Below are 13,357 nucleotides of genomic sequence, written 5' to 3'. Positions count from 1 at the left end.
AGGCTGGCCAAGTCAGATTTCACTCCATTTGCTCCCTTGGCTCTTTCCTTTTCCAGCTGGGAGGCTTAAACTTTAATCTATCGTGAACTGGGAGCAGATCCCCACATGCACCTTTTGTCCAATAAAATTAAGGCGCTCATCCCAAATGTTTAATAACCCCACTCACTATACAAATCAACTAGCCCTCTATCTTGCCACGTCCTGGCAGGTGGGCAAATTATCATCTTCACCCTGCCTATCTGCCTGTATAAAGGAAACTCAGCCCCTCAAAGCCTGCAGTTTATAGTTTCATTCCCAGAGAAAGAATTTCTCTCTCAGATCCGGGCCTCCCTGAATATTAATCACGGGATTCTGCATCTCTTTATCATAACAGACATAACAGCAGGTAAGTTCGGTCAGCCTTTGAGAGACACACACCTGTGCCTTATGGCCACCCTTGGCTGCTTCTCTGGGCATTTATTCATTTTTATTTAGTATGTCAGGACTGTACAAAAATAATTACCTATTGCAGTAACTAAACTGTATAATTAAAAACAGGTATTTAAAATAGGTATGGAGCACATTTGCCACACGGGTTCATAATTTGCTATTAAGGATTCATCTCTTTCGGTCAGTCAGACTGAAACACCTTATAAGAGACTTTTTCTGTTTATATTCTTAATTTGCTTCCATGGGCTTCAGCATAATTTGTAGTACAGTAGAAGGAAAAGGAAAGTAGAAGGACATAGAAGGAAAGGGTAGGCCTAGGGAAGGAAAAAAGGAAAGGAGAAAAAGATGGAAGGAGAAAGAATGTTTATGATTACTTCTCTTCAGGATGAGGGCAGCGCCCCCCCCCCCCCGCCTTTTATGGTTTTCTCTTCAGTTTTGCATTTTAGTGGCAGGCTGTCTTTTAAAAGATATTAAAATACCTATGTATTCATTTTATGAAAATTTTATTCAGCACCCTCGTTTTTAAAAATAACAGCTTGTCGTATCACTGATAGCCAGTCAGACTGTGTACAGCTGTCTCGTGCTGCAGACTTCTGTGGAACTGGTTTCCCGCTCGAGCTCGATCCTGGAGGGAGAGAGAGAGTGAACAAGATGCGGTTGAGAACATTTCCACAGCGGCTCCGTTGCTCAAATCCATGTGCATCTGTTGTCTCCCCAGAACAACTTGCACTGGACCAAAAATGATTTTTTTGCACTTTGATCAATAAGGATCTATGTCAGTGGATTGGTACCGGCTATGATCGACCAAAAGTCACATTGTGGTGGGCAAAAGCAGCCACAGTGTGAAAGCCCACCCATAAAGAATAAAACTAAAATGTGGGCTATTATCCGTCTATGACAGGATTTAAACACCTGGCTCCTTGAAGCCAGAAGTCTATTCCCAGGAGTTTTTCAGACTTTCCTCCCTTTCTGAACTCTGCAAGTTGATTTAAACCATCCAAGCCGGCACCTATTAGCCATTCTAGCTAATTACCAGCTATAAAGGAAAAGAAATGTGATCTTTTCCTTTTATTCCAGACCTTCACTGACTCATTCTGCCTGGTTTTTATACAGAGATTAGAGAAATCCGTCCAGTTCCAGCCCCGCCCTGCTCTGAGACCTTGGAACAGACTGTGCTGTGACAATAACACTATTTGTTTCTCTGGGAGCTTTATATGCCCCCCTCCCAAATAGTTAATGGGCTTTTTAGAAAAGCAAGGCAGACACTTCGTTCACCTCTCTTTCCCCAATATGGGAGGATCCCAAGTCTTTGAAATGAGGGAAGAATGGAGGGATTTGCTCACAAATGAATTCTTTATGATCCTTAGCTTGCATGTAGGCTCTGTGTGCATGCTTACATCATTTGTACCCTTGCCTTCCTCCCCAGTGAATACTCAAAGCAGCATCTAGTTTGTGTCTCCTCCTTTTTATCCTCAACAACAGCCCTGTGAGGTAGGTTAGGGTGAGAGTGTGTGGCCGTCTCAACGTCACCCAACAAACTTCCACGGCAAAGTCGGGATTTGAACCTGGTCCTAATCTGACACTCTAACCCCTACACCATATGACTGGGAAAATCTTACACGCTGGTCCTAGGCACTCTTGCTGGGAAGGAAATGCCACTGAACTCAGTGGAATTACTTTCAAGTAATCAAACATTGTATCGAGCTGTTTTATCTGATTTCTCTACAATTAAAGCTCTATCTCACAGGGTAGGGGTATGGTTGGCAAGACTCCTTGTTTCCCAGTTTAAAAAACCCCTCACTATTAGTACGCAGAAGAATCCCAAAATGGCAGTCAAGAGGTCTGTCTTGCATTGGTTTTCCCTGATCTGCTGGCCACTGTTGCCGGTTGCTGGCTTGCTTGTTAGAAAGCTGGATCCAGGCCTCAGTCATTGTAATGAAGGGATTCGTGTTGTGGAGAGACTCTTGTCTCCTCAGAGATAAGCAAACCTCAGCATGTGCTGTGCCAGACCACCTGAGACCAGTAAAGTAATAGACAGGGATCGCATAACATTGGATGGCTCCAGTCTAAAGGCCTTCGTGATATGCTCCGAGTGCTAGAATAGTGCAAAGCTTAGGGTGTTGGCAGGGATCATTTTGTAGAAAAAGAGCTGGAGGAACTCATTAGCATATGCCACGCCTCTTGCCATCACCAGAAGTGTGTCATTAGTATAACTGATGTGCATATGCCACACCCCCTGATATCACCTATTCTGGCTGTTTGGGACCCAATCCCGGCCATTCAGGGCTGAAATTGGGCCCAAAATGGCTGAAAAGGGCCCCCAAATGGTCAGGATCGGGCCACTGATGAGCAGGAGAGTGATCTACCACCTGTCAGAGGCCCGATCCGGGCCGTTTCAGCCACAATCCAGGCTGAAATGGGCCCAAAATGGCCAAGAGTCAGGTGGGTGGGGCCACCTCACATGGGACCTCTTTGGGGAACTGCTGGAACTGCGTTCCTGTGCGTTCCCCCTCGAAATGAGCCCTGGATGTTGGTCTAGGATCTGGGAGACCCAGGTTCGAATTCCCACTCTGCCATGGAAACTAGTTGGGTGATCTTGGGCCAGCGATGCGCTCTAACCTACCTCACAGGGTCATAGAGAGGAGAAGCACTTGAGGTCCCCATAATAATAATCACAAGCTTTTTCCTGGCTCTCCCGTAGGATTAGAAAAGAATAAATAGTGTCGTTGCTTTTTATTCCCAAACATTGGTGCCATTTCAGGAAATTCTAACCATTGATTGCTTTGGGACTGTTGGATGGAACTAGACGATAACCTTTTGTGTGTTGCATAATATAATGACTCCACATATGCATTTGTGTATAATGGGTGACATTAAGATGCAGGTGGGTCCCAGGTGAGCCAGGAGGCAGAGACAAGCATTCTGGTCAGAGGCTTTTTATAGAACCAGACGGGAACCTATTGGTTTCCCATGCCACCTGACTCTTGCCAAGATACACATGCTTGAGCCAGTGTGCCAAGTGTATTTATGAAACCCCCTGTACATGATTTAAGCGTGCGTGTGTGTGTGGCTTAAGCGTACATTGAAATTGCCATGATGAAACTGTCTTAGCTAGTAACTATTTTCTGCCTTTATTTTCATTAGCATGTATCCTTAGCCTTTGCCTGATTTCCTACATAGTGGTATTTTGTAGTGTGGCGAAACGGGGCCTTTCCTCCCCTGCTCTGCCTACCCCTCCCTTTTCGCCTCTGGCCAGGCACCTGAAGGGGCTGTCTCCCTTTCCTGCCTCCGGGTAGTTGCTGCCACTACTGTCCCTGTATGGGGCCCTGGTTAGGCAGGACAGCCTCCTAACCTCTGCTAGTGGGCCCAAGTGGTTGGGGGACTCTGTGGAACAGAAGAGCTTTCTTCCTTCATAAATTCCAAAACTCATTTATTTAACTTCTAACTATACACAGGCAAATATGCAGTGAACAGAAGGAATGATAAAGCATAAACAGAAACCCCTATCCTCTCTCCCTCATGCCCTAATGAGATGTTGTGTAGGGCAGGCCCGATCCTTTGATACCTGGGGTTACATTAGATCTCCCCCTCCCCTCAGAGCCATCTCCCCCTCCACTCTCCAGCCACCAACTGTCCACTTCCAACTCCCCTCCACCAACTGACTCGCTCTCCCTCCAATCACATTCTACTCCAGAACTGGCCCCTCCCCTCTGCAGCCCATAGAAAATTAACTCCACAAACAGAATGGCGTTTCTCCACATGTAGCAATAAAGTTATTTAGTTAAAGATCATTGCAGTGATACCTCCTTGCATGCCCTGACCACAGGTCAGTGCTGATTCATACCGCTTGGAGGTAGCTGTTCTCCTGGGGAGCTGCAGTGGCACAAAGGGAGATTCCTTGATACAGGGCACAAACTTCCAGGGGTGGTGGCATGCTACACAGAAGGAGTCCAGTGCCTACCTTGCAGGGTCGTTGGAGGAATAGAGAACATGCTTCCCCACTTCAGCTCCCCAGGTGGGGCAGCATACCAGTGAAAGAAAGGGTCTCAGAGTCTCTCCACACGAGATGCTGGAGCGCGTGTCTGTCAAATGTCAGGAGACGCAATGTTAGCTGGGAAGCGTAGTTTTGAAAGACAGAGCCGGTGGAGATCACTCCAGTGGGGATGGATTCTTTCATAGCCCTCCGCCGCCTCCTATTTTCCAGACTGTCTCCCCTTCTGGAGCTTTTATCCTGCCACCCTCGCTGCTTGACGGCTAACGTCGTGTCTCCCAACATGTGAAGAACACGTGCTAAAAAGTATTGTGTAGAGAGAAAGTCACTGAGGCACTGGGATGAGGAAGTCTGTGACATGGTACATTTTTGTTGATGTGTGAAATGTTGGGTAGAAAGTGGCATGGGCATTTGGTGGTGGGAAGCGGAGGGGGGACAGATGAGTGGGAAACGTGGGACATGAGTGGCCTGCCTCTTGCATATGAGTCTCGTGAAGCACTTTTGTGATGGAGGGATCAGGCGCTTCTCTGTGTCCTCCCTTCTGACCTGTCACGAAATGATCCCCTGTTCTGTTCTGCAGGATGTGTGACGCAGGTGAAGGACTGTATACTTTCCAGACTCAGGAAGGGGAGCAGATCTACCAGCGAGTGCACAGCGCCACTTTGGCCATAGCCGAACAGCACAAGCGGGTTCTGCTGGAGATGGAGAAGAACGTGCGGGTGAGTTTCCGCCTCCGAAGGGGTGATATGAGGGTGGGTGGGGGGTTATCTGTTTCACCCTTGAGCACTGAGGGCCAAGCTACAAGTGACAAATGACACTGGAACGGCAAGTGGATTGAGTGGAGGGCAAGTGAACAGGGAGGAACACGCTTGCCGTTCAAGTGTCATTTGTCACTTGTAGCTTGGCCCTGAGAGTCTCTCTACACATTACTAAGAGCTAAACTACAAGAGACGAATTACACGAGGAAGCTCACGCGAAGAGAGTCGCAATGTTAGCCCTTCCTATAATTTCCCCCTTATTGCAAGGGAAGAATTATGCAGTTCACATGTGATTTCCTCTCTTCCAGCTGTTGAACAAGGGCACAGAACACTATTCCTACCCATGTACCCCTACTACCATGTTGCCACGCAGCGCCTACTGGCACCACATCACCGGCTCGCAGAATATTGCCGAATCCTCTAACTATGGAGGTGAGTTTCTCTGCAGCTTGGTGGAATCTGGCCTTTCCCTGGAATTCGCAACCCTTCTCTTTCTCTACTAGCACATATGTATATGGGTTTTTCTTTTACAGTTATGTAGATCAGGGAAGAACATGGGGCATCTCTTCCCTTCCCCTATCTAGCTACTGACTGCTACACTTTGTTCCCGCCAACACCTTTCCTGGTGCCCGCCAAGTGTTTTTTAGAAAGTGGTTGGGGCCAGGAGGGGCTTTTGCCAAACATGGCTTCTGATTGGCCATTGGAGATTGTATTTGCTGTGTAGATTTTTTAAAAAATCATTGCTTTGGCAGAAGCAACTTCCACAGCAAAAGGATCTTTACCATGTGACTGAAGATAAAGCTGTAGCAGCCATCTTGTGGCTGACTCCGCCTCCTTCAGTAGCCATTTTGTGGCTGCCATTTTGTGGCTGCACCCACCACACTGTGTCAGAATTCCAAATGTGCCTGCAGGCTCAGAAAGTTTGGGGGTCCCTGGACTGCTACAAAGCACCTGCATGGGATCATCTGATACCCTACTGCAGCATGCTTGAGCCCCAAAGATTCTTGGGGTGAACTGAGTAGAACTGCAGCTTGTGTTTGTGGATTTGAATTGAGATTTTTTTTTAATGGAGTTGTTTACTTTCATTTCTGAATAAATCTGATCAGGCTATTTTGGGCCTGATTAAATTGTTTTACAGGCTAAAGCGAAACTGGAACTCGAGATCATGAAACTTGACTACCCATGAATTTAGGATAGACAACTGTAGACAATACATAAGGAATTTGCTTTGCCTTGCTGAAGACAGGGTGGTTGCTACTGGTTTAGATAGCTTTAAGGGTGGGGGGAGAGAAATGCATGGAGGGTGTCTCTTATTCCCAGCCATAATCACTAAATGGATCCTCCATGTTTGGAGGCAGATCTCTGAACACCAGTTATCATGCAGGAAATAGCTTCATACTCCACTTGTGATTTCTTGGCTGGCCACAGAATGCTAGACCAACTGGATTTTGCGTCTGATCTAGCAGGGCTCTCTTTTAAGTTCATTTAGTCAAATCCAACCTGTGAATTTGCCAGTAAGTCATCCCATGCTTTACATTGGTAGGTGGATCAGGATAAAGGAAGCTGTACATGTCTCGTTTAATGCAGCATTGTGATGCTATCTTGCATGCCCAACCATTATTAAATATTTTATTGACCTGTTAATACATAATGGATACAATCTAACCAAAGTAAAGTGCTTTTTTAAAGTCCCAGTTTCAGCGAGAGAGCTAAGTATGCCCTTAAATCCCTTCCGTGGAAACCAATGTGACTTCAAAGTGCTTAACTTTCGACCAGATGGAGTCTGACTTCATAACGGTTCATTGAGATCATAAATAATAATAGCAATAATGAAAGGAATCCAAGATTGCCTATGTTTAAATGTGTTGCGTCAGTCCTATAAGTTGGAATGTTCAAAGTGCTTCACAAACTTTGGCTACATTTTGGCATCACAGCAAACCTCTCTTTATGGCTGTGCTTAGAGAAATGCACATGAAAGGTTCCTGGCTGTGTATGCCTTGACTCAAACATTGAATTTAATACCATGGGACAATGTGGGCAGCTGATCTCATGGGTGTTTTTTTTCCTCCTCAGCATCTGGCAATGAGGCGTGCTGCCTCTGAACCCAGAAGCCCCATTTGGCTACCAATAGACCTATCATCCATAAGTATGCCCCCCCATCCATTAATCATTGCTGCATCTTGTGGCAACGAGTTCCACAAGGAAACTACCCAGTTTGTAAAGGAGGACTGGCAATGAGGCATGCTGCCTCTGAACCCAGAAGCCTCATTTGGCTACCAATAGACCTATCGTCCATAAATATGCCCCCCTCATCCATTGATCATTGCTGCATCTTGTGGCAATGAGTTCCGCAAGGCAACTACCCAGTTTGTAAAGGAGGACTTCCTTTTTGTCTGTCTTGGAATCTTCTGCCGTTTGGATTCAGAGGGTGACTTTGATGTCTAGTGTTGAGGGAAAGGGAGGATAGTTTCTCTGTCCACACAATTACTTGAGACCTCTGTCACGTCCCTCTTTATTACTATGACTTCTCCTCTTGTGAACTTGCTTGTTCCTTTATTTGGGGAAAAAAATCTCCCCTTATCCGGGTTCCTCTTAACACTGATGTATTTCTCCAAATAGAAACTGGTTCCGCTGTCTGGTCCGCAGGCGATGCCTACTCGGGGCCCCAAGCCAGCTCAGAGACCGACCTCCTGAACAGATTCATCTTACTGAAGCCAAACGTTCCCAAAAACAACAAGAATGAAAGCAAAGACGCCAATCCTGCTTCCCACTGACGTGGCCCCGGAGGGAAGGGGTCGGGATTTCGGCTCTATCGAAGAGGAGTGTGCGCTCGGCACCTAAGACTTTTTTTTTGTACTCCAGTGCCTGGTTTCCCTCCTTTTATGAGGGGGCTGTGGTTTGGGGACAGCTAGTTTTTTGCTGCAGGAAAAGGGGGTGGAATTTGCACAGAAGTAGCTCTGTGGAAAACGTTCCAGATTCAGGCGTTGGACCAGAATCGTCTGCCCAGCGGGTCAAATCTTGCTAGGCCTGGCATGAGGACAAGAACATAGAGAGGTGGAGGAGGACGTCGCTATATATTGTCAAAATGATTTTAAATATATACTATGGCTTATGCATATTCTATATATCAAGAGGGGTCTTTTTTTTCTCACACAAATGCACATTTCGTAGCCACGAAGGCGAAATTTTTAAACGGTCCGAGGGTGGGTTGGGATTTTTTTTTTCTTTTTGTAGGGACTGCAACTACAGACCAAAGGGGAGAACATTTAGTCAAGAAGGGAAAAAAAGCTTCCCAAATTGGAGTTGGAGAGCAGAAGGACTGGGTTCTCTAGGAGACAAGAAGGCCTCGTGTCTAGTGGCCTGTGAGGAAAACTCGCCAGCAAAGGCCTGTAGAAAACAAAGGTCATATTACAGAACAGCCTGGCTTCTTCTGGGAAACACTTGTCTCCAACGTAACCCTGGCCTCGAGGTGGTCAAAGACTAAACAAGATGAGCAGTCCTGCCCTTTGCCACAGTCCTGTGAGTGAAAACGAGCATGTTTGGCCCTAAAGGATTTGCTTGGGAACTTTGCGAGTTCAAAGTCAGAGCGAGGTTTGCCCTGCTCCGAAACATGTAAACCTGCTCTTGCGTGCACGCAAACACACAGTAGACTTTTGCGATGTCTCAGGAGAGTGCGGTTTTCTTTCTGGGCTCTGACTATTGCACAAGTCTCCGTCCCCCTGGCCTTTTGGGGGGAGGCGCATGCTGTCTCAGTGTGGGGCTGCCAACTCAGGACAGGTGGTGAAGGTGTTTCACTCAATTGTGCGTGTGTCAGCTGTCCCTCGTGATATTTATGAACAGATCGCTAATTGCAAGGGTGGGTTCACCTTCCAATTTCAAGTTTGGGTGCTATATAAAAGAAATATGCACGTGGCCCATCCAAACAAGGCCGATTCCACACAAATATTGTGTGGGGGACCCAGCTGCGGTTGCTTTGTTTAGCAGTGGCTTATGAAAAACTTCTTGTTGCCCTTGCTCTAGGAGAAGATTCCCTTGCCTCAGTCTCTCCTCTCTTTCCACAACCCCCTCCTCAAGGCAAAGCTGAACATTCAGGCAGGGGCCTGTGCCATTTGCTGCATCTTTTGTATACCTCCAACAGGCCTGCCAAACCCCATTCTGAATATTCTGCATGGTGCAGAAGTTAGGGCCAAACTACAAGTGATGCCTGACACTAGTTGGACTCTTGTCAGCTTCCCTCAAGTTTTGATGGGAAATGTAGGCAGCTTGGCGGTATGTTGGACAAGTGACAGTTGAAAAGTCCATTGGACAGCAGTCGGACAGCCAAACTGCAAGACCAGGATGCCTACATTTCCCATCAAAACTTGAGGGAAGCTGACAAGTGTCCAACTAGTGTCAGGCGTCACTTGTAGTTTGGCCCTTAGTTTGAACCTTCCTTTGACTGGCTGGAGACAATCAGTTGCTCACCAGGGTGCCAGGGGTGGGCGGGTGGCGGGGGGAACGACTATTTCTTTTCCTAGACTCCACTCCCTCAACCCCACGCCAGTAGCTGCTGCCTCTTCTTTAAGGGATATCCCAGCAACTGTGAAGACAGTTAGCTATCAAGTTGCCAACTCTTTTTATGAGTGGAAAACCAAGCCTTAACCCTGCACCTTTATCGGGGGCTTAATTTGCGGGCCTTAGCAGACGCTTATCTCAATAGTAAGGGAACGTTTAACCCGCCGATGTCTGCTCTTTGAGCCACTCCTGAAGCTGCAGGAGCAGGCCAAACTAGATTTTTCCTGGTCATTTGGTAACCTAGTTTTCTAACCCTTCTCTGATCCTTCCGCTCCAAAGGCCAGTGTTTATCCCAGCAAAGATTTCAGCCATTTTTTCCTTTGCTTCTGCCTTCTGCATTTTCTCCTTCCCCTTAGCTAGTTAGTAAAGAAAAAGGAGTGAAACACTTTCACGCTGTGGTTGGCTTTTTCCTATGCTGACATTTAAAACTCACACAAAAAGCAATTGATTTTTCTAGTTTTACTATTTATTGAATACCTTTTAGAAGGGCTATCTTTTTATTGTAGTAACAAACCTTGGTATCGTGGTTTTGTTTTTTTGTGTTCTTTTTTTAAGACAAAAATTAATGCTGGAGGTACTTAACTTATACTATCGTGGTCTGTCACGTGTAAATAACTGTGTTTTTGGATCCTGTGTCTACGTGAGGAAAAAGGAAAGAATTTTCCTAGCAGATCTGCTGAAAAAATTCCAAAAAAGGGGAGAGGCCATCAACTGTCCAAGCTGTCTTGTTCCAACTTCAAAAATCTTTTAAAGGGCAGAATCTTGGAGGAGAGATCCATCAGCCCTGAAGAGCTTTGTTTGCAATGTTTGTTGAGAATAGGAGCACCTCCGTGCCCATAATTGGCCGTTAAAAGAGCTGCCCATTTTCATATCAGACTATTTATTCATGTATATACAGTTCATCAGTGGAGACCCACAGTGGCTCACAACAATCTTAGGCTCTGTGTGTGTGTGTGTGTGTGTGTGTGTGTGTGTGTGTGTGTGTGTGTTGGGTTGCTAGCCTCCAGGTGGTAGCTGGAGAGCTCCCAGAATGGCAACTGATCTGCAAGCCAAAGAGATCAGTTCCCCTGGAGAAAATGGCTGCTTTGATGGGTGAACTCTATGGAATTATACCTCACTGAGGCCCCTCCCCTCCTCAACCCCTGCCCCCTCCCGGCTCCACCCCCAAAATCTCCAGGAATTTCCCAACCTGGTCCTGGCAAGCCCCACCATGCAGCCATTTCTGGTCGTTGTGCCATGTTTATGGAACTTGAGCCTCTTGGGGTGGTTTGCCAGAGCTCTAGCTTGAGTGGGGTGTGTGGATCCTTCTCTGTGAGGAATCCTTGGAGATTGAGAGGGCAGAGGTAGCTCTGCTGATGTACGCATTGCCTTCTTGTAGTTACCGTGGTTATCTTCTCTGAGCCAAAGGTAGAATGTAACCCCCATAAATAAAGCTAGCAACCCACTACTCCTAAGGCAGTTTAAGCCAAAGGCCATCCCAAGAGTTTTTCCCCACTGCCTGATTTTTTTCCATGCTCCATGATCTCTCTTTTTCAACCTGCACCCCTAGTGTTAGGCTGTATTCCTTAGTCCAAACCTGCTTCTGAGAAACAAGGCCCTTCTGCTCCTCAGTCTAGGGGAAAGTGCTCTATAAGCCTTGCTTCCCCTAACGCCAGGGTCTCTCATTTTTCTCGTGATAACAACTACAATGATTACAGAAGTGGCCAAGTGAACTGCATGATGGTGGGTGGGTAGTTCTATTATTAAATTCCCCCCCTATAGAATATATCCCTTTAAGTAGAAAACTAGCACAAGAGGGAGATACCTCTCCCACCTGTGCTGGCTTTCTGCTTGAAGGGTGTTTACGTTTGGGAGTAGTAAAAAAAATTTATTCCCTCTCACTCACACACCTGAAGACTGAACTGGTGCAGTCTATGCTTTCCCCCCTGCTTTTTCACTCCCATATTGAGTGCAGCCCCCACCCCCAGCTTCATAGATGCAGTGCTGAGATAGGGTGTGTGTGACACTGAAGGGTTGTATAGGTGGTTTTTCCGAAAAGGCTTGTGGGCGATATCTGGATTGTTCAGAATATTCAACCTGATGTTATTCCAGAGCTGGCCCCTAGAGTGAGGCAGCCATTTTAGGCAGGAGATTTGAAGTTACATTAAAGGGCGTCAAAGTTAGTTATTTGATTCATTATATCGACTCTTTGCAGGAAGAGGGAGGGGCTATTTTCTGATGTACGTTTCTCCACTTCTGAGCATGTGGGAAGCATCCTGAATCGATAGCAAACACTTCCTAGAAAACTACCCCCAGAAAATGAAAGTATAAGTGTAAATCTATTGCTTCGAATAGCATAATTTGGTCTGTCTTAGCCATGTTGGGGGGGGGGGAGAAAACATCAGGAGGGCTCTGGGGCTTCCTCCACAACCAGTGGAAATTCTGCTGCCCCCCTGAGCTGGCAGGAAACCTGCTAGGTGTAACCCAAAGCTGTTTTGCAAACAGGGACTAGCAGGGCTTTTTTTTCTGGGAAAAGAGGTGGTGGAACTCAGTGGGTTGCCAGCACAGGGGGCAACTCTTGGCGGGAGGTGGTGCCCCTGGTACCACATGTGCACGCGCAAAGTGTACGCATGCTCCCAGGGCCAATGACGTCACTTTGGGTCAGCTGGAACAAGGGGGGAGTTTTTAAAAGTTTAAATTGCCCTCAGCGAAAATGGTCACATGGCTGGTGGTCCCGCCCCCTGATCTCCAGACAGAGGGGAGTTTAGATTGTGCAGTGCAGAGGGCAATCTCAACTCCCCTCTGTCTGGAGATCAGGGGGCGAGGCCACCGGCCATGTGACCATTTTCAAGAGGGCAATTTAAACTTTTAAAAACTCTCCCCTTGTTCCAGCTGACCCAAAGTGATGTCATTGTGCAGTCCTGAGTTCCACCCTTTTCCCCCAGAAAAAAAGCTCTGCATCTGTATATATTGTCACTGCAGTCTTGGTAGACATGAGTGCACAGACCAGAAAGATCATAGATCCAGAGGAGTTAGCCGTGTTAGTCTGTAGTAGCAAAATAGTAAAGAGTCCAGTAGCGCCTCTAAGACTAACCAACTTTATGCATCTGACGAAGACAGCTGAGGCTCTTGAAAGCTTATGCCACGATAAAGATGGTTAGTCTTAAAGGTGCTGGACTCTATTTTACAGACCAGAAAGGGGCAGCAGGACCCAATCCAGCTGACTTCCCTGGCCCTCAAAGCTTCGAGAGACAGCACCAACATCCTCATAGTATGGGAAAATGCTCTGTGTGCAGCCCTCCCCCCCCCCCCAATTCCAGGCACCACCTTCAGCATTTTTTTTCAAGTGTGCTTTTCCATGTTTGTGTCTTAAAAGGACCAAAGGAGTGTGTAGGAGGGGATGGGGGATACCCCAGGTTATTAATGCAGAGCACGGCACAGCGCCAGGGATGTAATCAAAGTTGGAACAAGGAAATGCTTGGACAGGGGAGCTCAGCAAGGCTGGCCCTGGATTATATGAAGCACAGACAAGGTCAAATGATGACGAGGAGCTCAAAGGGTTTGCCAAAAAATGTTTTGGTTTTTTTTTTTAAATGGAACTGCTCAGTCAATAAAGAAACATTACTCACTAGCCCTAATCTAGTTT

At 46.7% G+C, this 13,357-nt stretch overlaps 1 protein-coding gene across 2 annotated transcripts in view; it reads left to right on the top strand.

Annotated features, from left to right (window-relative positions):
• Nucleotides 1-12,385, top strand: part of DOK4 (docking protein 4) — a 76,443-nt gene extending 64,058 nt beyond the window's left edge. For both annotated transcript variants that reach the window (XM_055000632.1, XM_055000631.1), the window contains exons 7-9: nt 5,001-5,139; nt 5,487-5,610; nt 7,798-12,385. In XM_055000632.1, coding sequence (XP_054856607.1) covers nt 5,001-5,139; nt 5,487-5,610; nt 7,798-7,952 — 418 coding nt within the window. In that variant the 3' untranslated portion in view covers nt 7,953-12,385. The remainder of the gene's footprint in view (nt 1-5,000; nt 5,140-5,486; nt 5,611-7,797) is intronic.
• The last annotated feature ends 972 nt before the right edge of the window (nt 12,386-13,357 follow it).

The sequence above is a fragment of the Eublepharis macularius genome, chromosome 16 (assembly GCF_028583425.1).
Source record: "Eublepharis macularius isolate TG4126 chromosome 16, MPM_Emac_v1.0, whole genome shotgun sequence".
NCBI lineage: Eukaryota > Metazoa > Chordata > Lepidosauria > Squamata > Eublepharidae > Eublepharis > Eublepharis macularius.
The sequence above is the reverse complement of the archived record's forward strand: the minus strand, read 5'-3'. Positions and strand labels throughout refer to the sequence as shown.